Source organism: Mustelus asterias, chromosome 3, assembly GCF_964213995.1.
Source record: "Mustelus asterias chromosome 3, sMusAst1.hap1.1, whole genome shotgun sequence".
In the NCBI taxonomy this organism is placed as follows: domain Eukaryota; kingdom Metazoa; phylum Chordata; class Chondrichthyes; order Carcharhiniformes; family Triakidae; genus Mustelus; species Mustelus asterias.
Window position 1 is genome coordinate 131,411,005 of NC_135803.1, and position 25,999 is coordinate 131,437,003.

Genomic DNA, 25,999 nt, shown 5'->3' on the forward strand with positions numbered 1-25,999 from the left:
TTGGAGGGGAAATGAAGAGTTTCTGTGTTTGAGTAGCATCGTACTGGCGTTCTGTAATTTGTAATAATCAAAGGCATGTTCCTTCAAATAAATCATCAGTGTGTACATGGCAACCAGCTTGCGAGTGTATTGCAGGTATTGCTAGCTAGTACTTTCCAATGAGCTCCGTGGGCCAGGTTGGTGGTGGGCTGAAACTCAAATGAAAGAACGAGCAGACTGCAGCATCTGTCGCAGTTTACCACTTTTAACCACACTCACATTTCGTGGGGAATAGCTGCGACAGCTAATAGGATTAGTGACCGAAAGTCTCCCACTGAGGGTTTGCCAGACCCGGTATTTCTATGAATTACAATCAAAGAACACTGGGGGAAACGGAGGAAAATATCTCCACTGAATAAATTCAACATTACAAACTCACAGATATATAATGGGGCGATTTATTTTTAAACAAGTGGCGTGCATAAAAGCCATGGCCCCTTTGAATAAAATATCAATTAAACGTCAAGTTTCAGCTGCAAAATCATTTTTAAAAAGCAATCCTTTAGAGACGGTGGAGATTTTTTTTCCCGATGCAACACTCAGACCCAGCCACAATTTTATCCCTGAACGTTTTCAATGAGGAATGGGGGGAAATGCATTTTGATGTGAATTGAAAAAAAAAACACAATCGGTTTGATTTTGCAAGTTATTGAGGCGTGCGGATATTTTTTTGCTGCATGCAGTGTGTGTTTTTTTTCTCTGCCTTTCCGGGGAGGCTATAGGTCAGGGGGGAGGGAACAGCCTTTGAGTTTCTCCTTTACAACAAGCTGGGGAAATCCAACATGGAGGCCCTGAGTAAAGGCCGCGATATCAGCCTGTCCGCTCTGAAGCAAAACGACCCTTTCATCTCCACCATCGTCGACGTGACCAGCCAGGTTGCATTGTATACTTTTAACCCAAAGGCCAGTGAGTGGGTAAGCCGGTGTTTTTTAAAAAAAATAACCCCCAAAACGGCGGCGATCTCGGGACTAACTGCTGCACTTCACTCTTGTTGGGGCGAGGGGAGGGGGGTGGGGACAAGAGCCGTTGAAGTTTTCAAGTCGAAGCTGTCGGCTTACAGCTTGTCGGGTGTTTGGTTTCGGCCGTATAAACTTGTTGAAACCTAATCTGTTGGAGGCCCCAAGTATTGAAATTGGAGGAGTCGGCCAAGACCGAGCAGCTTCAACTGAAGAATTTAAGGAGCTTTCATGTTCCACACGAGCCTCCTCTCGTCCTGATTTTTAAAATCTTAACATAACCTATTCTTATCGCCCTCGTGTGACCATCTAGCTTCTTAATCATCAGTTAACGTTATTGAAGTTTCGGGAAGATGTTGGTAGAAGAGGTACAGCAGTCGGCCCATTTTAGCCCCTCGAGCCTGTTCACCACTAAGATCAAAGTTTGCAGGTTAGGTGGATTGGCTATATTAAATTGCCCCTTAGTGTCCCAAGATGTGTAGGTTAGGGGGATTAACGGGGTAAATACGTGGGGATAGGGGGTGGGCCTGGTTAAGATGCTCTGATGTGGAGATGCCGGCGTTGGACTGGGGTAAACACAGTAAGAAGTTTAACACCACCAGGTTAAAGTCCAACAGGTTTATTTGGTAGCAAAAGCCACACAAGCTTTCGGAGCTGCAAGCCCCTTCTTCAGGTGAGTGGGAATTCTGTTCACAAGATGCTCTGTCAGGGATGGGCTGAACGGCCTCCTTCTGTGCTGTAGGAATTCTATTCTTTGAAGATCATGCTGATCTGTGATGTGACTCCATACCTGCCTTGCCCAACATCCCTTAATATCTTTGGTAAAGAGAAATCTCAGTTAAATTAATTGGTCCAGCATCAGCTACTGTTTATGGAAGAGAGTCCAAACTGCAATCGCATTTTGTGCGGGAGTGTTTCCTAATTTCACTCCTGAAAAGTGGGGTTCAAGTTTTCAAACGATACCTTCTAGTCTTAGATTCCCCAGCCAGCAGACATAGTTTCTTACTATTTAGCCTGTCTGTTCCCCTTGGTCTTTTAAATTTTAAGGAATACAACCCCAGTTTGTTTAATCTCTCCTTGTAATTTAGTCCTTGGAGACCAGGCATGGTGACCAACTCTTATGGAATAATTTAAGGGACACTTGGGATGGGGGTCCTGAACAAAAAAACAGTGGAAAACAAATGTATAATGCAAACCTGCCATCTACAAGTTCAGCCACTCTCCAGGGGCTCTAATGCTGCCTTGTGACTGATGACAGGAGTGCAGTGCAGCTGCACAACTTACAAAGACACATTGGGAGTTGTAAGAGTTGACTGGTTCCACGTCGCGAGCCAATTGTAGCTGTGAAAATACAGGACAACCAGCGTCTTGGGAATACAAACAAAAAGGACAGCCAATGAATTTGCTGGATGATCCTTTTTTTTTAAAAAACGGGATGGTTGGCCACCAGGAGTTAATGTATTGTGCTGGTAAATCTATGTTGCACCCCCTCCAAGGTAAATATAATCTATGTATGTGCTTATGACAGTGGTGTAGTGGTAATGTCTCTAGACTAGTAATTCAGAGGTTCAGGGTAATGTTATGGAAACATGGGTTCAAATTCCACCTGGAAGCTTGTGGAATTTAAAATCAATTAATAAATCTGGAACTGAAAGCTGGTCTCAGTAATGATCACCGATTGTCGTAAAGACCCATCTGGTTCATTAATGTCTTTACCCGGTCTGGCCTACATGTAACTCCAGATCCACAGCAATGTGGTTGGCTCTTAACTGTTCTCTGAAATGGCCTCGCAAGCTACTGAATTCAAGGGAAATTAGGGGTGGCCAACAAATGCCAGCCACACCCACATCCCATAAAATAATAAATTAACTGCTTACAATACTTTAGCTGTGGTCTAACTATGGTTTTACACAGCTAAAGAATAACTCCTACACCTCATTCTGGTCCTCCAGATATAAAGGGCTGTATTCCATCAGCATTTTTAATTATCTTACACAGAGGGTGGTGGGCGAGTGGAATTGGCTGCCGTCAGTGGTGGTGGAGGCAAACTCAATAGGGTCTTTTAAGAGACTCCTGGATGAGTACATGGGACTTAATAGGATGGAGGGTTATAGGTAGGCCTAAAGGGTAGGGATATGTTCAGCACAACTTGTGGGGCCGAAGGGCCTGTTTTGTGCTGTAGTTTTCTATGTTTCTATGTTATCTGTAGTTGCCCATGACATTTTAATGATCTATGGACATGAGCACCCATTTTTTTTGGATTTCCACAGTTTTTAGCTTTTCATCATTTAGAAATTGCCCATTTGCCAATTTTGTCCATTTATTAATCATTTATTTATTATATATCTGTTTGTAATTTTATGCTTCTATCCACACTAAGTACAGTGCTACCTATCTTTGTATCATGGACAAGGTTGGATGTGTGGCTTTCCATCCTACTTTCCAAGCCATCCATGAATGCAGTGATTGGTTAAGATCCCAACACAGATGCTTACATTCATTTGAGACACAGTGGAAGTTTGACAGACATAAGTGAGTGCCCTGATTATTCTTGCGCTATACAGACAAAGCATCTCCTTCATAGATTACATAGTGGAGAAGGAAAGGACACGGGCGTTATGGTGGCACAGCGGTTGGCACTGTTGCCTCACAGCACCATGCTGCCAATTAGAGAATCTGCTAATTATCCCAATTTTATTGTTTCCAGCCAATCAGCCAGATTCCCAGCCCAGTCAAAAATTTCCTTCAATTCCATGAACTTCAGTTTGTGCGAACAGTCTCTTATGGGCAATTCATCAAATGCCCACAAAGTCCATATAACAAGCATCCTTAGATAGTTCCTTGTTCACTTTAGTCACCTCTTCAAGAAGTTTAGTTGGGTTTGTCAGGCATGACCTACCTGGTGCAAATCTATGCTGGTTCTTGCTAATCAGCTGAAAATATTCAAGGTGTTCAATCATCCTATCCTTATAGACTCCAGCAATTTCCTGACAACACATTGTAGGCTAACTGGCCCATAATTCCCTGGTTTCCCTTTGTCATCTTTCTCAAATAAAAGTGACTTGTGCAATTTTTTAATCTAAAGGAACGGTTCCAGAATCAAGAGACTTCAGCAGATTATAGTTAGGACATCTGTAATGTTTTCATCTATTTCTTTTAAAATCCTGAGATGGAAACCAACTGGCCCTCTGGATTTGTCACTCTTTAGTGCCATTATTTTTTTCATTTCTGTATTTTTTGCTAATGATTTTTGTGAATCTCTGTCCTTGAATCAAAACGTATTACTTCAGGATGTTTGGCATGCTGATCACTTCATCTCCTGTAAATACCAACTGGCCCTCTGGATTTGTCACTCTTTCGTGCCATTATTTTTTTCATTTCTGTATTTTTTGCTAATGATTTTTGTGAATCTCTGTCCTTGAATCAAAACGTATTACTTCAGGATGTTTGGCATGCTGATCACTTCATCTCCTGTAAATACTGAAGCAAGTTCACCATTTTCTTATTTTCATTAACAATATCACTGTAATCAGTTTTCAAAGGCTCTCATTGCTCCTGACCATCCTTTATTAATATTGTATTTTTATTATTTTGATATCCCGCTATCTCTTGCTTGTTTCTTTTCATATTCCCTTCTTGTAACTCTTATGTTTTGTCGCCCTTTGCTGTTCAGCATCTGCACTATTTGCATTTTATTACCTTTTGCTTTTATGTTGTCTCCCACCTCTTTAGATGTTCAGGAAAAGTTTGATAGGCTAAGTCCCTTTACCTTTAAAAAAAGGAAGGCTGCAAGATGACCTAATAGAGGCCTTCAGAATTATGAAAGGTCTCAATAGAGGGAATGTCTCTATTATGCTCTTCCCTACGAGAGGAAACAATCGATATAAGACAATGACCAAGAAATCCAAAAGGGAATTTAAAGAAACTTCTTTATCCAAAGAGTGATGAGAATGTGAAACTTTGTATCACATGGAGTGTTTGAAGTGAATAGTATGAATGTATTTAGGGAACAGCTGGACAAGCAAATGATGGAGAAGGAATAAAGGCTTACAATGCTAGACTTGGATGAAGGAAGGTGGGAGGAAGCTCGAGTAGAGCATAAACACCAGCATGAACTGGATGGAATGAAGCGTCTGTTTCCGTGTTTTATAACTTATGTAATCCTATGTAGTCCATGTCTGTTTTTTCCAGCAAGCAGAGCTGTTTTGAAACATTTTTACTCTGTTAAAGTTACAAAGCCAATGCTCAAAGTGGACCTGGCAGACACACATCCCTCTCCTTGCTTGCTCCAAAAACCAAATTCAAATTGAATTCAATTCATGGTCCCCACAAGAGAGAAACAAGCTCCAAGTTGACAAAATAAGGCTCCATAGAATCCCTACAGTGCAGAAGGAGGCCATTCGGCCCATTGAATCTGCACCGACCATAATCCCACCAGGCCCTATCCCCATAACCCCATGCATTTACCCTAGCTAGTCCCCCTGACACCAAGAGGCAATTTAGCATGGCCAATTCACCTAACCTGCACATCTTTAGAGTGTGGGAGGAAACCTGGAGGAAACCCACGCAGACACGGGGAGAACATGCAAACTCCACACAGACAGTGACTCAAGCCGGGAATCGAACCCAGGTCCCTGGTGCTGTGAGGCAGCAGTGCTAACCACTGTGCCACCATAACGCCCGTGTCCTTTCCTTCTCCACTATGTAATCTATGAAGGAGATGCTTTGTCTGTATAGCGCAAGAATAATCAGGGCACTCACTTATGTCTGTCAAACTTCCACTGTGTCTCAAATGAATGAAAACAAATAGTGTAAAGGAGTTAAATGAGAATATGATTAGTTACAATCTGTGGAATCGTACCCGAGTACTGTGTTCAGAAGGGGAGAAATTTGGGTGGGAGGGGATGTAATAACTTGTGAAATAAAATTCAAGCTCGACTTATCTTGGACTTGAGCCAATGCTTGAGCTTTCTCTGGGGATATAAATTGGTTATATGTCACAAATTCTTTTTTAAAACACCTTCCACTGGTCTTCTATCATATTAACAATTAACAGATTTGTCTAGTTTATTGTGAACATACTTTCTTATCCCATTGAAGTCACCTTTACCTAAATCCAGAATCTTAATAGCTGTTTTGTGTTTTTCTTTCAAACAATATGTTGAAATTGATCATATGATTGCTGTTATGTAAATTTTCAGAGGTTATAATTAAATCGGGCTCATTACTAAGTCTAATTTGACATACTCCCTGGTTGGCTCGAGGACCTATTGCCGTAAAACTATCCCAGACGTAATCAAGAAATTCAATGCCTTTCTGTTAAGTGCTCATGTGCTTGATTCAATCTATGTGGCAGTTAAAATCACCCTTTGTTACAAGGACAGAACATTTAATGCAAGGGCAGGCCCGATACAGCAGAGGTGGCAGCTGTTATGGTTCAGGTCAGAAACTCCAAAATGTTTTATGAAGCCTGCATGAATTATAAGTTTTGCATCTTGAATTTGGCTAGGATAAACATTATATGTTTCACTTCAGGTATGATTCAAATGACCCACTAGGGAGCTTTTATCAAATAAAGTTTATTTAAGAATATAGTCAACATGTATAGTGGGAAAATTAGCAAAAACTTTTATCAATTACAAACAAGAAACAAACAGCCACTATAATGTATAACCCTTAACAAAGATATGTGTTCCAATCAAACCAAAACCCTTGCCATAGACAAAACCCTTTAAACAGGTTCAAAACAGCAAAGCCTACTGCTCATGTGACATCCATGCTAAACCCCCCCCCCCCCACCTTGTGTTCAAAGATTTGTAAGTTAGAGAGATCACCGGGGTAAATATGTGGGGTTATAGGGTTAGGACCGGAGTAAGATGCTCTTTCGGAGAGTCGATGCAGACTTGATGGGTTGAATGGCCTCAACCTGCACTGTGGGGATTCTAGGCTTCTCCACATTGAATATCACTTGGAGGAAACACTGAGGAGGGCAAGGCCACCTGTCCAAGAATGTACTATGGGTGAAGGACTTGATGCCCATCACCAGGAGTGGCTTTGGAGTACCACAGAGCGAGTTGGCTGGAGTCTAAAGGGCATAAGTTCTAGACTGGGTCTGCAGAAGGTAGTGAGGGAGCCAACAAGAGTTAAAAACATAACTTGATTGAGCTCATGCTCACCAACCTGTCTGCTGCAGTACATCTGTCTATAACAGTATCGGTAGGAGTGACCACTGCACAGACAAATTCCCATCTTCACATTGATACCTTCCATCATGTTATGTGGCACTCACCGTGCTAAATGGGATAGACTTTGAACAGATCTAGCCATTCAAAACTGGGCACCCATGAGGCACTGTGGGCCATCAGCAACAACAGAATTGTACTCTACCACAATCTGTCACCTCACCTGGTACATCATCCACTCTACCGTTACTACCAAGCCAGGGGATCAACTCTGAAGAGTGTAGGAGGGTATACCATGAGCAATACTGGTGAAGTTGTGTGCAAAACAGCATAAGCAACAAGTAATAGAGCGAGGCAATTCCACAAATAACGGATCAGGTCTAAGCTCTGCAGTCCTGCCACATCCAGTTGTGATTGATGGTAGACAATTAAACAACTCCAAAGATGGAGGAGCCCAGCATATCCGTACAAAAGATAAGGCTGAAGCACTCGCAACAATTTTCAGCCAGAAGTGCTGAGTGGATTATCCACCTCGGCATACTCTGACGGTCCCCAATATCATCGATGCCATTCTTCAGCCAATTTGCTTCATTCCACGTGATATCAAGAAGCAGCCTAAGGTACTAGATACTGCAACAGTTATGGGCTCTGACACAATCGGAAGACTTGTGCTCCAGAACTTACCATACTACTAGCCAAGCTATTCCAATACAGTTACAACACTGGCATCTATCCCGCAATGTGGAAATTGTGTCCTGTACATAAACCGATCCCCATCCTGTAGACCATATAGCCTGGTGTATTTAGTTCCCAGTCCTGACCGTTTTGCGGTCAAGTCTCACTAAAGGCTACCAAGCCATACCCTCCATGTTGAATTTGTACAATTTGTTCACCTATACTCCATGCATTCCTATAGAAAGATTATTTGGATCACACACCATCCATTCAGCTCTAATATTTCACTCATTTGTTATTTCTCTCTTCCAGTTTAATTACTTTGTCTTTATGTTTTCCTTTATCTGTGGTGCCTGAAGCACAGTTTCCAACTGTTACTCATCTCTCCTCTTCTCTTGTTTTCAAATTATCAATATGACTTTTTCCACATGAGCCTGGTTATTTATGAAGGTGAATCCAACTGATTCAAGAGTGCAAGTTGCAGGTCAAGATGATTAGAGATCAACCTGGTTGCAATGGGGATCTGGTTTAGGATCATAACCAAGCCATTACCTATAATACCCTTCTGGGACTTTGAAAGTCTGGGTGTTATGGGGAACAGGCAAGAAAGTGGCATTAAGGCCACAATTGGATCAGCCATGATTTTACTGAATGTTGTAGAGGCTGGTGGGTCAAATGGGCAACATCTCCTACTTCTTATGATCTACCCAATTTAATTTTATTATTTGATGGAATGTATGTGTCACTTGCTCAGCCAGCATTCATTGCCCATCCCTAATTACCCTGGAGAAGGTGGTGTTGAGCTGCCTTCTGGAACTGCTGCAGTCCATGTTTTGTAAAAACTCCCACAGTGCATTAGGATTTTGACTCAATTGCCACACTACACTGTTGCCTCAATTTTTCTCTTTAGATTTCTAAATTTCCCTTCGAGCAAACCCTGCCCTCTCCCCGTATTAGTGTAAAGCCTTATTATTAGCCCTAATTATATAATATGCCATGATAATGATCCTAGCCAGATCGGTAGTTGAATGAAACAATTGACACTTTGCAATATTCTGTATGAATTGGACAGGTGCAATCCTTGTGTTGTTTGACTTGGCTCAATAGAAATTTTCCAAATCTGAAAACCATTTAACAGCGAGTGAAAATATTTTAAAAGTTTGTCAACCTACTTCGGGAACTTGCTTTAATGAATTTGGGAAAAGATTAATTATTTACAGAAAGTAAGGACTCTCTGTTTCCATGCCTGTCCTCATTTTTCAGTAACACAAACAGACTGGAGAAGCTTGGGCTGTTCTTCTTAGCAAAGTTTGAGAAGAAATCTGATAGCTGTGTTCAAAATCATGAGTGGTCTCGATAGGGTAAATAGAGAGAAACTGTTCCCCTTGATTGAAGGGTCAAGAACTGGAGGACACTAATGTAAGGTGAATGGCAAAAGAACCAACAGTGACGTGACACAATTTTTACAAAGTGAGTGGTTAGGTTCTCAAATGCATCCCCTGAGAGTGTGGTAGAGGCAGATTCAATTGTGGCTTTCAGAAGTGTTGTGAATATCTAATTGATGATTTATATGTTTGAGAATGTAACCTTTAGTTTTAGAAATTAAAGTTTGAACTGAGAACTTGAAAATAAAAGAACACTGAAGTAAATGCAATTCAAACAAGCCTGAGGTTTATTACACTTAAAAGACAAGGGCCATGTTAAGAGATTGACAGATTTTATTTTATTCATTTACGAGATATGGGCGTCGCTGCCTCGGGCACCATTTATTTCCCCCTCCCCAATTCCCTTTGGGAAGGTGGTGGTGAGCTGCCTTCTTGAACCACTGCAGTTCCTGTGGTGTAGGTATACACAAGTGCAATTAGGGAGGGAGTTCCCAAGATTTTGATCCTGCAACAGTGAAGGAACCTCAATATATTTCCAAATGGATAGTGAGTGACTTAGAGGGGAACTTCCAGGTGGTGGTGTTCATATGTGAATAAGTAAGAGAGCGTTATTACTATCTTGCTGCATCGAGGAATCCAGGATGAATGAATGCCCTAGATGTTAAGCCACCATTATAATCTGATTGTTTTTCAGTAATAGTTCTGAGGAATCTCTTGTGTAGTTAATGGATTTACAGTATTAAGGCCTGTAGTACAAGAGGTAGTTTCTGCAAGTAAAAATAAGTAGATTATTTTAGAATTGTAGAGGGTTTTGTCATTGATTGCTTAATTTGAAATTTGATGTACTTCTTTCTTTTACAGGAGAAGACTGATGTAGAAGGTACTTTGTTTGTATACACCAGGTATGTATTGAAATACAGCATCTGCTGAACTGTTTTTCAAGATTTAAAGCAGCTATGTCCCATGGCATGAAAACATTAAAAAATATATACAATCATATTTCAGCACCACTTGCTGGTCTGGAAGGAGAAATGAAGATTGAAAGGTGCAAATATATGATGGATGTTATCTAATATAAGGATGAGATGATACAATCTTTAAGTTTTAACACCACAATTAACTCTTTATGTTGCTCAATGACCCAGTTTCAACCAGTAATGGAGTTTGGAAGTGAGAAAGCAACCAGGATAACGCTAATATAGCAAAGAAATATGGTCCAATGGAACTAAAAGAAATTAAAATAAGAAACAAAGTTCCAACAAAGACAAAGGGATACTTTATCAACTAAATCAAAATATTATCAGTGTCTATAAAACACTCTATACCCGGCTATGCCCACAAGTACATTCCTGAGGATATGGTAGGGAAGGAAAGAAGCAATCAGTGAACAAAACTTGTAGTTCTGGACTTTAATCTGCACGACAAAAATAGATTTATGTAATCTGAATTGTTCATATGTAAATTATTTATTTTGCTGAGTGGTTGTAAAATATGAATGCTGTGTTTTAAACTTTAATGGTTTGCTGTCCATCTTTTTCCAGTGATGGGCATGCATCCCTACATTCTCTGTCTGCTAATTATAGGTTCTGCCTGAGTTGCATGCTGCTGTTGAAGGTAGTGATCTGCTTTCAGATATTTGGTGTTGTTCGCCATGCTGGTCACCTATAATCAAGAACTCGCAACTTCAAGAATTCTTTCTGTTAATTTTCCCTGCACAGAGATGCCACTGCCTTTTCCCAGCACAGCTTAGTTTATGGCAAAGGGAAATCTTCTCTACAGAGCTTATGCTAATGTTCCACAGACTAGCCAAGCAAGAGCCTGACGTAGTCATACTCACAGAATCATATTTTACAATGTCCCAGAGACCACCACCATCATCATCCCTGGGTATGTCCAGTCCCACCAGCAGGATTGATCCACCAGATGGGACGGCACAGTGATATACAAAGTAAAGTACAGCACAGGAACAGGCCCTTCGGCCCTCCAAGCCTGTGCCGATCATGATGCCCTAACTAAACTTTAAAAAAAACCTTCTGCCCTTACTCGGTCCATATCTCTTTATTCTCTCTCTATCCATTCACCCATCCAGATGCCTTTTTAAATGTTGCTAATGTGCCTGCTTCATTAGCAACATTTAAGAGGCATCAGTCAGGATGGGTTTACAGTCAGTAGGGAGTTGCCTTGGGAATCCTCAACATTGACCCTGGACTCATGAAATATCACAGCATCAGGTACAGGTCAAACGAGGAAACCTCCTGCTGATTACCACCTACCGTTTTGGAGTAAGGGCTGAGAGTGGCAAGGGCACAGAATGTACTCTGGGTGGGGGTACTTTGATGTCCATCACCAGGACTGGCTTAGTAGCGGCATTACTGACCAATCTAACTGAGTCCTAAAGGGCATAGCTGCTGGGGTTTGCAACAAGGGACAAATCTACTTGACCTCAATGTCACCAAAGTACCCATTACAATGCCATGACAGGTAGGAGTGACTACTGCACAGTCCTTGTGAAGATGAAGTCCTGCCTTCACATTGAGGATAGTTTCCATTGTATTGTGCGGCACTATCACTGTGCAAAATGCAATAGATTTCAAAGAGATCTTTCAACTCAAAACTGGGTATCCATGAGACACTGTGGGCTATTAGCAGCAGCAGAATTGTATTCGGCCAGAATCTAACGTCATGGCCCTGCATATCCCCCACTCTACTATCAAGCCAGGTAATTAACTCTAGTTCAATGAAGTGTGCAGGAAAGCATGCAAGGAGCAGCAGCAGACATACCTGAAAATGAGGTGTAAACCTGGTGAAGCTGCAATACAGGGCTACATGTATGTCAAACAGCACACGAAACAATAAAACTAAGTGACCCCACAGATCAGATCTAAGCTCTGCAGTCTTGTCATTTCCAGTCATGAATGGTGTTGGACAATTAAACAATAGAAGGAGGAGGCTTCTCAAATATCCCCATCCTCAATGATGGGGGAGTCAACACATCAGTCCAAACGTTAAAGCTGAAGCTGCTATCTTTCTGAGATCTCGAGCATCACAAATGTCAGTCTTCGGCCAATTGGTTCGTTCCACATGATGTCAAGAAATGGCTGAAGGTACTGGATACTGCAAAGCCTACTGCCCCTGACAATATTATGGCAATAGTACTGATGATTTGTGCCCCAGAACTAACCATGGCCTTAGTTAAGCTATTCCAGTACAGTTACAACACTGGCATCTACCTGGCAATGTAGAAAATTGCCCAGGTACATCCTGTCCACAAAGGAAAAATCCAACCTCGCCCGTTTCTCTCCCATTAGTCTACTCTCAATCATCAGCAAAGCGATGGAAGGTGTTGTTTGACAGTGCTATAATGCGGCACCTATTCAGCAAAACCTGCCCACTGATGCAGGTTGCAGATGCAAGTGGCATCATAGGAACAAATGCGACTGATACGTTGCATTTGTTCCAATGATGCCACTTTCCAAAGTGGTGCTTCTAATATGTGCTCCTTTTTCCTCAATCGTGGATTCCCATCTACAGTTGTCGACAGGGCCGTCAACAGCGTGCAGTCCATCTCCCACGCCATGATCTTCACGCCCTCCCCTCTTTCCCAGAACAAGGATAGAGTCCCCCTTGTTCTCACATTTCACCCCGCCAGCCTCAGCATGCAAAGTATAATCCTCCGCCATTTTCGCCAACTCCAGCATAATGCCATCACCAAACACATCTTCCCTTCACTCCCTCTGTCAGCATTCCGCAGAGACCGTTCCCTCCGGGATAACCTAGTCCACTTCTTCACTATACCCAACACCTCTCCCATCACTCGTGGCACCTTCCCATGCAATCGCGAAAGGTGTAACACCTGTCCCTTTACCTCTTCTATGCTCACCATCCAAGGTCCAAAACATTCATTCCAGGTTAAGCAGTGTTTCACTTGCACCGCTTTCAATTTGGTCTATTGCATTCGCTGCTCCCAATGTGGTCGTCTCTATATTGGAGAGACCAAGCGTAGACTGGTGATCACTTTGCTGAGCACTTTCGGTCTGTGCGCAATCAGGACCCTGACTTTCCGGTTGCTTGCCACTTTAACACACGATCCTGCTCCCATGTCTGTCCTTGGCCTGCTGCAATGTTCCGGTGAGGCTCAACGCAAACTGGAGGAACAGCATCGCATCTTCCGGCTGGGCACTTTACAGCCTTCTGGTCTCAACATTGAATTCAACAACTTCAGATGATTTGCTCTCCCCCACCTCGACCCCTTTGTTTTCATTCTATTTTGTTTAATTTTTTTTTACTGTTCTCTACCTTTTATTTCTTTATTGTCTTTCTTCATTTTTCTTTCTCCATCTCCCCACTCTTTCCCCCAACTTCATCCCCCCCCTTCCCTTACCTTTTCTCCTCCCGCTTCCTCTTTTCTACATTCTGTTCCATTTCCCCCCCCCCCCATCCCCATCTGTCTCAGTTTACAGCTTCTCTGCCATTTGACCATTCACGCCCTTTATTTTCTCTGTGAACAGCCATTAGCAGTTTTTTCCCCTGATTTCTATAGCCATGACTCGTGTTTCATTCCCTCCCCCTGCAGTATAAATGTCTCCCACTTTCTATGCCTTTTGGCTTTGACAAAGGGTCATCTGGACTCGAAACGTCAGCTCTTTTCTCTCCTTACAGATGCTGCCAGACCCGCTGAGATTTTCCAGCGTTTCTCTTTTGGTTTCAGATTCCAGCATCCGCAGTAATTTGCTTTTATCCACGGATGCTCAGTTTGTGTTCTGCCAGGGCCACTCGGCTCCTGATCTTATTGCAGCCTTGGTCCAAGCATGGACCAAAGAGCTGAACTCGAAATGAGGTGAGACTGACTGCCCTTGACGTCAAGGCAGAAATTGGCTGAGTTTGGCATCAAGGAGCTGTAGCAAAACTGAAGTCAATGAGAATCAGCAGGGGAAATCCCTCCTCTGGTTGGAGTCATACCTGGTATAAAGGAAAGTTGTGGTACCTGGAGATCAGTCATCTCAGTCCTCGGCCCAACCATCTGCAACTGCTTCACCAATGACCTTCCCTCCATCATAAGGTCAGGAGTGGGGATTGCACAGTGTTAAGCATCATTTGTGACTCAGATACTGAAGCACTGTCCATAGCAGCAAAACGTTGACAACATTCAGGCTTGAGATGATGAGTGGCAAATAATATTTACACCACAGAAGTGCTGGGCAATGGCCATTTCCAGCAAAAGAGAATACAACCATCTTTCCTTTGCATTAATTGGCATTACCATCACTGAAACCCCTACTATCTACAGCTTGAGGGTTACCATTGACCTGAAACTGAACTGAAACCACCACATCAATACTGTGGCTACAAGAGCAAATCCAAGGCTGTGAATTCTGCGTCAAATAACTCACTTATTGACTCCCACAATCTGCAAGGCAAAAGTCAGGAATGTGATGGAATACTCTCCAGTTGCCTGGATAAGTACAACTCCAATAACACTTGAGAAGCTTGACACCATCCAGAACAAAGCAGCCCATTTGATTGGCACTCCATCCACCACCTTAAATACACTCTACCTCCACCACCAATGCTCAGGAGCAGCAGTGTGTACCATCTATAAAATGCACTGCATCTGCAGAGGAAAGGCAGCAGATGAATGGGAAAACCAGCACCTACAAGTTCCCCTTCAAGCGACATACCATTCCTTCACTGTTGCTGGGTCAAATTCCTGGAACTTCTTTCTTAAAGCACTGTGGGTGTATCTGCAATACATGGACTGCAGTGGTTCAATAAGGCAGTTTACCATTACCTTCTCAAGGGCAATTATGGATGGGCAATAAATGCTACCCTCGCCAGCAATGCCCCCATCCTGTGAAAGAATGAATAAAAGCCAATGTCCTCATATCCTGTGGTAGCAATGCCAGGGGAGGTGAATTAATCTGGTGAAAATGTATTCCCAGTAAGAAGTCTAACAACACCAGGTTAAAATCTGGTGTTGTTAGACTTCTTGCTGTGGTTACCCCAGTCCAACGCCGGCATCTCCACATCATGAAAATGTATTCCCACAGCTTTCTCATGTAACTTCTACCCTGCAGAAAATCCATGGAAAACATAGGATAAATCTCTGTTACATAGGACTGATTAGTGAAATGATAAATATATTTTCTGTTAAGTCAAATAATTTCTCATTGAGAAATATAGTGTCTGTGGATATCTACCGTTTATCACTTTTAAGTTAATTTATACTTAATTAGAATGTATTGCACTGAGGTGCATCCGAAACATACAATAACACTAAAATTCTATTATTTTACAATCTGTGCACTGAAACTACAAATGGTACCAGTTTGCAAAGTGGGATGCACAACGTGTAGTATGTTTTAAAATTAAAACTTTTTTCAAGAGATTCATTTTTTTTCTTTAATTCCATTTATATAGATCTATCTTCCAGCTAAATCCTTTCTTTCTTACTTCAGACGTAGAAGTTAGTATGGTAGCATTTTGTAGGTTTAGATGTTACCAACCAACTTTAGGTAAGTTTATGTAGCATTCAAGCAGTTTTTATCAATGAGTACTAACGTATAATCCTGGAAAATATATTTTCCAGATGCAGGACCAATGTAAAAGCAAAATATTGCAGATGCTGGAAATCTGAAATAAAAAATGCTGGATGAACTCAGACCTAGCAGCATCTGTGGAGAGAAACAAAGTTTAGTTTTGGATCTAAATGATCCTTCTCCAGAACTGAAGCAAGGTAGAAATGTAGAGAATTATATCGTTGGAAATGGGGACACAGGAGGTGGGGGTGGTGCAATGCTTAGCACTGCTGCCTCACAGTGCCAGGGACCTGGGTTCGATTCCGGGCTTGGATGACTGTGTGAGTTTGCACATTCTCCTCGTGTCTGCGTGGGTTTTTTCTGGGTGCTCCAATTTCCTCCCACAATCCAAAGGTGCGCAAGTTGGGTGGATTGGCTGTGGTAAATTGAATCTTAGTGTCTAGAGATACGTAGTTTGGGTGAATTAGCTACGGTAAATGTGTGGGGTTACGGGGATAGGCAGGGAGGTGGGCCTGGGTACGATGCTCTTTCAGAGAGTTGGTGCAGACTTGATAGTCTGCATGGCCGCCTCCTGCACTGTAGGGATTCTTTGGTTCTAACAGAAGATCAGGGATAGTTTGGGGCAAAGGAGATGTGGACAGATTTGTCCTGGACATAAGACAAAGGGGAGTGTTAACAGTGCCATTAAAAGATAAAATTCTAATGACGGCAAAAGGTGAGATAGCAGAATCTGTTACTGGGAGCAACTGAACAACCAGGGTTAGGTGGCCATGTAGAACAAATGTGTTGGAGAAAAAGATCTGCTCTACTCAAATGGAGTACACTCAACTCTCAAGATTTGACATTATCTTGATTTTTGTTTGCCACAAAGCCACCCTGTGTTAAATGTCCAGTTGAATTAAGCTTATTGAAAGGTTCGGCATTACTTAACAAGCGAATGTGCAACCATCAGGATGATTAGAGCTACCGAGACTTAAGAAATGAGATTCCCACCATGGTTAACAAATTTTAAAAAGTGCTTTGATGTCAGGGCAAATACTGAATAATGTTTCCTCCATTATACCTGTGTTGGGATTGGGAATCAGCAAAATATTTCTATTGTAATTCACTGAGGCATTTAGTTTTGCACTTATGACAGGTGTACTGTAGCTCATCACAATTTGAACCTGTTCTGTGATAGGTTGACAGTAACTGGTCTGGAATTGAAAGCTAATGTCAGTAATGACCATGACAGCTATCATCGATAGTTGTAAAAATTCATCTAGTTCACTAATGTTCTTTAGAAAATGAAATCTGATGTCCTTGTCTGATCTGAGCTACAAATCCACAACAGTGTGGTTGATTCTTAATTGCCCTCTGCAATGGCCCTGCAAAGCACTATTACAAAGGCAATTAAGGATGGGCAACAATTTCTGACCTTGCCAGTGACATTGGTATCCCATGCAAGAATGAGGAAAAAGCATTGTCAAACAACCATTCTTGGTAAGATTGGGTGAGGATTAGGTAACTCCCCGGTCAGTCATGCCTGCAGACCACACTGTTAGAACTTACTTGCGTTTAATATTTCACATATTGTGTATAACTATCATAGAATCCCTACAGTGCAGAAGGAGGCCATTCGGCCCATCGAGTCTGCACCAACCACAATCCCACCCAGGCCCTATCCCTGTAACCCCACATATTTACCCGGCTAATCCCCCTGACACTAAGGGGCACGTTCGCATGGCCAATTCACCTAACCCGCATATCTTTGGAGTGTGGGAGGAAACCCATACAGATACGGGGAGAACGTGCGGACTCCACACGGACAGTGACCTGAGGCTGGAATTGAACCCAGGTCCCAGGCGCTGTGAGGCAGCAGTGCTAACCACTGTGCCGCCCATAACCTTTACTCATTCCAGTTTGCTGGCGAATCATTATGTTTTTACCTGGAATAGTTGCTGTAGTTGCAGTTATGAGTCCTGTTTGCTGTGTTTTGTGGATACCCTTTTTAAATGGACTCATTACTGTAATGCACTGTTTAAATAGACTGCTGAGTAAAGACTTTGCCTTGCATTTTGTTGAGTAAATAGACATTTTCTGCATCCTTTTTCAAGTCCCACCTCACCTTCAACTTATTGACTGACACTATGGTATTGATAGACGCTCTGAATATTTATCTATCACTATAACTAGGTTTTATGATCATTTATTTGATTGCTGAAGGGGGACACTGCTGTGTGCACATTGGCTGCTGTCTTTCCTGCAGAACAACAGTGGCTACACTGTGAACTACTGTGTTAGCTGTCGTGTGCTGTAGGATGTCCTGAGGTTATGAAAGGTGCTTATTAAATGCAAACATTTTCTTAAAGCTGTCTTTCAGAAACATAATTTTGGAAATAATTTGGTAATTTTGTAGAAAAAGGAGTAATGTGATGCAAATTCTCTCGAACACCCTTTGTAGCCTCACTGTTTTAGCTAACTTTAGCTAGGACAATAGGCCAGCAGATTCTCCGGAGAAGGTTGAATTGTGTGCAGTCCGAGGTGATATTAGTGTCAGTGGGCTTAGCACTGATCTGGCCCAGCCAAGGTTAAATTTTGCATAGTGAAGTGAAGTCGATTCATGATCATGTATAATGACGTAGCAAAGAGAAGCTGACCTGAAAAACTGTTTTTCAGCTGCTTCATGATTACTTATCTGTGCAGGTACATGATGCCAAGGGAAGTTGCTACTGCTGAGCATTTGCAACTTGGAGTAGCTGGTTGGAATTGATTGTGCCAATATAAAAGGAGAACTGTAAGGAACCAGTTCACACATTGATCCCCAAAGCCTGGTCATATACCTTCCAGTGGCAACCCATGATTTACTGTTTTCATTACAAGACTAAACAGAAAGGAAAACCAAGCTAGAGAGAAGCAGAGGGTTATTTGAATTATGAACTTGTGGTTAACTACATCAGAACTGACAGAAGATGCATAGATTCAATACAGTGTCAGAAAATTGTTTCTCTTGACTCAGATGAAAGCAATACTGATACAAAAATTCTGCAGGAATATGTTAAGTGTAAAGTGTGTATGGCCTTGTAAGTTTAAAACCGATATGTATATTTAAAAAACATGTTTTTCACAGGTCAGCTTCTCCTTACCATGGCTTTACAATCATGAATCGACTTAACATGAAAAATTTAGTTGAACCCATCAACAAAGATCTGGAGTTTCAGCTCCACGACCCATTTCTTCTCTATAGAAATTCAAACTGTAAGTACTGATATATTTTAAACTTGCAATATTCAACTTGTCAGAACAGTTATCTAACTGGTTTGCTCATTAATTCTGAGTTAATGGAAATGGGGATAAATGTGGAGCGGGGGTGCTTATCTGAAGTTAAGACTGACGCATATTGCCAGGAAAAGAGCAGAAGATGATTTGCTCTGCATCTGACTCTACTTGATTCTAACTCTGCCTGAAATGGAAGATGTCCCAATCCTCAGCATTAACAACCTGAATTGATGAGCAAAACCATTTGAAATTTAAATATTGAATTGCGATTTAGTTAATCAGACCTCAGTTTTTAACTGTTATGCCATTGAGTTCTTGTGCAATTGAGAACTATCCTTTGATATGGAATTGTTTTCTAAATCGGGGTTCCAACTATATCATAGTTTTTCTGGAATCTTTTGAATGGTTTACAATGATCACTGCCAAAAATAAACTCCATAAAATGACATTTCTAAGATTGGCTAAAATTAAACTTTCAGAAGTAACTTGATTTTGAAAATATTGAGAGAGTTACTATACTTCAATTTTTTTTTAACAATTTTAAATTGGAAAAAGTAGCCATCCTTGACCTACTATTGATCCAGATTTCAAGCTCTTGCATGTACTTGGATTTGATTCAAGCAAAAAATACTGGTATTGAATTGTAAAGATTTCACCTTTCTGAAATGAACAAAGTTCACTAAAGCTCTTGTAGGTACTGCTCCAGAGTCAGGAGAAACTATATTGAGTTTATGCGTTCTTGCATAGTTCTTGGATCAATATCGAAGTGCTATTGTGGATTATTGATCAGAAAATTGTCTGCTTTGGGGATTCCATTACATTCAAAAGTCTTCCCTGTGGCTGAGAGTGAAGTCAAATTAAACTGCAAATTAAATGGCAATATTCAAGGTAGAATGCAAGAGTTTACAGTAGGGCATAGGTTGGCAAAGAGGTGGCAGATTCAGTTGCAAGCTGAAAGGTGGTGAGGAAGTAGATAAGAGTATTTCCAGATTGGTAGATTATCTCAAAAAACAGGGGAAAGGTAGAATGCTTTTATCATTATTATGACAAATGGCCAATGATATTTTACTGCAAGTGACTGTTGTGACATAGAAAATATTACATTTCTGGAGTGCCTCTCTCAACTTCAGGATGTCCCAAACTGATTTGCAGCTATTAAGCACTTTTGAAGAAGTGTAGTCACGGTTGCAATGTAGGAATTGGTTAATTAACTGTAGGCTAAAGTATGTGAAAGAGTGCTTAGGAATGGGATTAGAGTAAACAGCTGCAGTTGGAACCTTGTACTGGCTAAATGATAAACTGTGCTGTAAATTTATCTTTCGCTATGTTTTTAACATTGATTTATTTTATGAATTCAGCAATTTGATTTTGAATATTTTACTCGCATGTAATATGGTTTCATTGTACCAAAACCAAGATTAAGGGAAGCATGCTTAGTGCTGAATTACTGAGATCAGCAAATCAGTAAGACAAGAACTGTGTGCTGAAATTCACAATGGGTCAGGTGGTAAGTCCAGCACCAACCTGCCCACCCTGACCAGATTCCCATAATATGCTGGTTCTTGGTGGCAGCCAACCTGTCCAGTTTAAATGAATAATTAAAGGCCACTTTGGCTTGTTAGCAAGTCTATGACCTGAATAATATACTGCAAATACCATTAGATAGTCAGCACGAACATGGACAGTCTGGAGGGAATGGGCAAGCTGTTTTTAAAAGAAAACAGGAAGAAAGGGAAGGCACCTCATTTGGGGGTTGCCTGACATCCATTGGAGCACCACAGCCCCCCCCCCGCCCAAAGATGTCACCTCTACCCTCCTCCTTCCATGTCATCTGCCAGCAAAACCTGCTTCCCACATCCCCTTCCCTAGCCTCTAGGATTCCTTCCTGCCCTAAAACCCTGGGACTTGCCTATTCAGGACAGCCATTATCCCCTTTAAAGTTTGTAGTCCTGATAGCATCCACTCCTGAACTCTGACGCTGCCAGCCAATCAGATTGGCTTGTAACTCATGAATGTGGGGCCTCCTCCCACTGAGGGGCAGAAGGCTCACTCTCCATCAATTTAGCCTGTCTGCATTGGGGTGGTGGGGGAGATAGTGAATGGAGAGCATCCAATTGAGAAACTGATAAGCAACCCTGAAGTAAACACAATTCACACAAGCTTGGAATTAATCACAGTTAAAATCTAACTTGTATTTTATTGTATAAGGTCAGAGTTAATAGTTGTTGGGGTGGGTAGGGAAACAATGGGTGACCTGTTTCTGGACCTTTGGGTTGAGACAGAATGTCTATCATTATCTCCATAAAATAAGGTAAAAGCTAGCAATTCTGTGAAAGAGAGTCGTAACACTCCACTAGAGATAGAAATTATTTATATGGATTACAGAATCAAAGAGCAACCTTGAAGATAAAATTTCTTTACATTTCTGGCTGAATCTTCCCAAAACATGTCATGTTGCCTTGGAGATAGTGATTTCAGGCTGGAGCCTTAGTTAGAAGGTTGTATTGTTTAAGTTAGCTGTGTGTATTTTGCTGACAGAAGCAAGCTGTTCTGTTTTGGATTTTGTGAGGGAGAAGCAACTGTAAGTTTTGCTCTAGCTTATAACTAGTGGAACAAACCTACAGCAGTCTTCACGGAGCCTTGTGGGGGAAAGCAGTCAGCAGAGCTAGCTAGGAAAGCTGGGGAAAGGGAGTTAGATATCTGCTGGTAACCTGATCAAGGAGCTGAGGCATCCACGGCCTCGAGGTGCTAAAGAAACGTTGGAGGCTCACATGGCCAAAATCTAATGGAAGTTTACTTAGGAGGAATAGCTGGAATATTTGGAAGAATCACCCCCATAGAATCAATTTGGGTGGAGGTAAGAAATAGCTAAGGAAAAAGTCACTTGTGGAAGTGGTTTATGGGCTCACTAACAGGAGCTGCACTGTAGGACAAAATGTAAACAAAGAAATAATGGGGTTTAAAAAATAGTGCTGCTATAATCATGGGCAATTTTAATCTTCATGTAGATTAGACAAATCCAAGTTGACAAGGAGGATGAGTTCACATTGTTCACAGTGGAGAATAACATGTTCTAGAACCAACAAGGATCAGGCTATTTCAGACTGTAATGTGTAATGAGACAGGATTAGAGAAAACGATCCACTTGGTAAGAGTAATCACAGATGAGAGAATTTCATGTTCAGTTTGAGGGTGAGAAATGCGGGTCTGAAACTTGTGTTTTTAAACTTAAAGGGAATTACAAAAGTATGAAATCAGAGTTGGCTACAGTGGAATAAGAAAATACCACTGAGAAGCAGTGGCAGATATTTGAGGAACGATTTCATAATTCTGAACAAAGAAAGGTTGCATTGAGATAGACTCTACGAGAAGGTTGCATAGTCCATAGTTAATTAAGGAAGTTAAGGATGGTATGTAATTGAAATAGAATGTGTACAAAGCTGCAAGGATTAGTGGTTCATAGATTTGGGTGAAATCTCCTCGACAACTTCTCTTCTTTTGTCATTTCAAACCTGTGTCCTCTGATTACTGACCTTTTTGCTAGTGGAAACAGTTCATCACTGAATTACCTACTGAATTGCAACTTCATAATTTTTAAACCCCTCTATTAAATCTGCCCTTTAAACTTTCTGTTCTATGGAAGAGAATCACAGCCTCTCATTTCTTTCCATATAACTGCAGTTTCTCATCTGTGGTAACATTCTGGTAAATATCCTGTTCAGCCCCTCCAAGGCCTCGACATCTTACCTTAAGTGTGGTTCCCAGAATTGAGTAAAGTGCTGTAGCTAAGGCTAAACCAGTTATTTAGAAAGACTTGCCATAATATCCTTACTTTTGTATTATATGTCTCTATTTATAAGCCCAGTCACTCTGTATGGTTTTTCATTCTCAAATTGTTCTTCCACCTTCCAAGATTTGTATGCAAGAACACCTACGAATTAATTTTCCTGCAACCCCTTTAAGATTCTACCATGCAAGTTATTTTGCCTTTCTTCATTTTTTTTTTCCTTCTAACATACATCACTTCATTGCATTAAACTTAATTTGTAATGTATTTTGTTCATTTCACGAAAGTCTGATTGTGTTCTCTTCTTTGTCTGCTACTGTCCTCCTCATTGTCTGCTCCATTTCCAAACTTTCGACAGTGAGGATGTGGTGGAAATGGCACAGGATAATCAGTTGAATATGGAGGCTGATGGGATGGAATGTGAAGGGGAACATGATTTGGTTCTTGTGAGGGACGGGAATGGGTGTAATTGTATGAAATAGAATGGACACTGTCAACTCGGTGAGAGTGGAGTCCTTGGTTGAGGGGAAAAAATAAAATATAGCAAGTGTTGGAGATGCAGGATCTGGAAGAATGGATAAGAGTCCTGAAGCGGGTGTGAGCAAATGCAGACAAAGTAGCAGTATTGTAAAGATAAAGTTATCATAGTCCCAGATGACAATAGGCTGCCTTCCCCTCTGAAGGAGAAAGCTGACTGGTGGTAATTTAACCTGAGGATCACCATGCTTCAGGTGAGGGGCAAGGTTGAAAAGGCTTTATGCTGATGGGTATAATTAGGACCCATGTGGGTACCCATAGCAACACCTTATATTTAGAGGAAGTGAGTTCAACCAAGGAAAAAGCAGAGAGCTCTCAGACTGACCTGGTGGGGATGGGGGTATAGAGGGATTGGGTGTTCATGGTGGAAAAGAAGACAGTTAGGGCTAGGAAATTGTTTAATTGACGGAGGGTGTTGGAAAAGTTATGAATGTAGGTGTGATGAGACTTTTTTCTCCCCATGCACAGAGTTGTGATTTAGTGGGGCAGGAACTGGCTGAAATTGTTCACATTCGTGCATGCAGAAAGCCCCAATCTATTCATTGCCTCTAATATTTGTAATCTCTCAGTTCTGATACCAATCATTTCTGCACTTTCTCCATGTTTTCCTTTTCTGAAAAAGCACACTACTTCTGTCAATGCTTTGATCGCATTGTTCAATAATACCATACAGTAAGTCTTCACTTAATGTCAACTTGCTTAACGTTGTTTCACTTTAAAGTCATTAGTGACAATATATCTGTTTAATGTTGTCAGTTTCACTTTAATGTTGTTTTCCACAGACATCCTGTTCTGTGACCTGTCTACTCATATGACTTCTCCCACAGTGCTTCTCCCTTTCCTCCCAGTCCCTCTTCACCCACTTGCCTCCTGGCCTTGCTGACTCCTTCCCACCAAATTATGGACCTGATGATGCCCCCAAACCCTCTTGCTGACTCCGCCCCTTGCCAGCTCCCCTTGCCTCCCAGCCAGCCATCCGTTCTTACTTGAGACCTTGGGATCAGTTGTTCCTGACTCCTGTTTCTGGCTTTGCTCCTCTGAACTCTCACTAAGTTTTGGGCTCCATTTAATGGCTGAAGTTGGTCAGTGCAGGTAGTCAGGACAGCTGTTAATTGCACCAACCAACCTCTGCCACTAGATGGAGCATGAGCATGATGTGTGCTGAGGTGGGTACTGTAAGTTTTTCAAATAATTTAATTTGTATATTGTATTTCTTTTACATTTAGTGCTGTATTTTATTTTCCAAATTCTTTCAGCTATAAATGTACAGTGCTGCACATGTATAGTACAGTATTCAACTTGTACATTGTTTTTTTTCTGGGTGAGAAATGGCTGAAGGAACTGAACCTAACCTATGGCAACCCACAATTCATTTAAAGTTGCTTCACTTAAAATTACCATTTTCAACACTGCAACCACAACTTTAAGTGATGACTTGTATAGATTAATTGAAGGCAAAAGCATTCCAGTGATATAATGACAATCTGATTTTATTCATGAATTTAATAGTATCCATCGCCACTTCTATTATATGACAATTGCCCAAAACATTGTGGTCTTTTATTCAATCAAAAAATAATAAAGTATATTTTTATTTAAATAAAACAAGTAGGCTACTTTCATAAGGCTACACAGTGGTTAGTACTGCTGCCTCACAGCTCCAGGACTGGGGTTCAATTCCCGGCTTGGGTGTCTGTCTGTGTGGAGTTTGCACGTTCTCCCCATGTCTGCGCGGATTTCCTCTGGGTGCTGCAGTTTCCTCCCACAGTCCAAATGATGTGTGGGTTACGTTGATTGGCCATGCTAAATTGCCCCTTAGTATCCTGGGATGCATGGATTAGCAGGGTAAATATGTGAGGTTACGGGGATAGGGCCTGGGTGGGATTGTGGTCGATGGAGACTTGATGGGCCAAATGGCTTCCTTCAACACTGTAGGGATTGTATAATTCTATAACCAATACAGACCTAACATGTTAAATAGAGAGCCAGGATCAAATTCAAAATTGTCTAATTGTTCTTGATTTACCAATTTTAGATTCCCAACTTGCTTTCAATTTAAATTCCAACTTATCATTAATACAATCCTTTCTTAAGTTAAAATTCTTTGTCTAGTCCTCATACATTCCTCTGAATTACTATTGTAATAGAAATTTGGCCACAGACATAGCAATCAACACTATAAAGACATTGCGTATCAGTGATTTTCTTACAAACCTATTCTAGGTAATTATTTATTTGAGGGTAATTAACCAAGTGCAATTAAACCCATTTATTATTTCATTTGAAAAATTGTACAATGCTGACATGAAGCATTTACATTGTAGATGATTTCAACCCAATCTACAAAAATGCTTCTTGCGGCACTAGCAAGGCTTAAGTGCTCATTCTAGTCTAATTGTTCAAATGAAAATGAAGTGTGGATCCTGAAAGGAAGGAAACTTTTGAAAATATATTTCATTGTTAGCGAATGAGTACATTTTTCATTATTGGAATGATGGATAATCACAAAATAGCTTTCTAGCAGTGAATCGAGTTATTTTGTAAAATAAGGTTTTTCTTGTAGCTGCTCTCGTGATGGTTTGGTTTTTGTCCTCCCTTAGTAATTTTCTTCCTATAGTAAGACCAATGGAAGAGAGTGACGACT

The 25,999-nt window shown here is 41.2% G+C and overlaps 1 protein-coding gene across 3 annotated transcripts in view; it reads left to right on the plus strand.

Annotated features, from left to right (window-relative positions):
• The first annotated feature begins 785 nt into the window (after positions 1-785).
• The window catches only part of dcp1a (decapping mRNA 1A), a 59,303-nt gene continuing 34,089 nt past the window's right edge, over positions 786-25,999 (plus strand). Inside the window, exons 1-4 of one of the 3 annotated variants that reach the window (XM_078209627.1) lie at positions 786-953; positions 10,099-10,139; positions 15,655-15,749; positions 18,883-19,010. In XM_078209627.1, the coding sequence (XP_078065753.1) occupies positions 15,730-15,749; positions 18,883-19,010 (148 nt within the window). In that variant the 5' untranslated portion in view covers positions 786-953; positions 10,099-10,139; positions 15,655-15,729. The remainder of the gene's footprint in view (positions 954-10,098; positions 10,140-15,654; positions 15,750-18,882; positions 19,011-25,999) is intronic. The other 2 variants (XM_078209626.1, XM_078209628.1) reach the window with 2 other exon arrangements.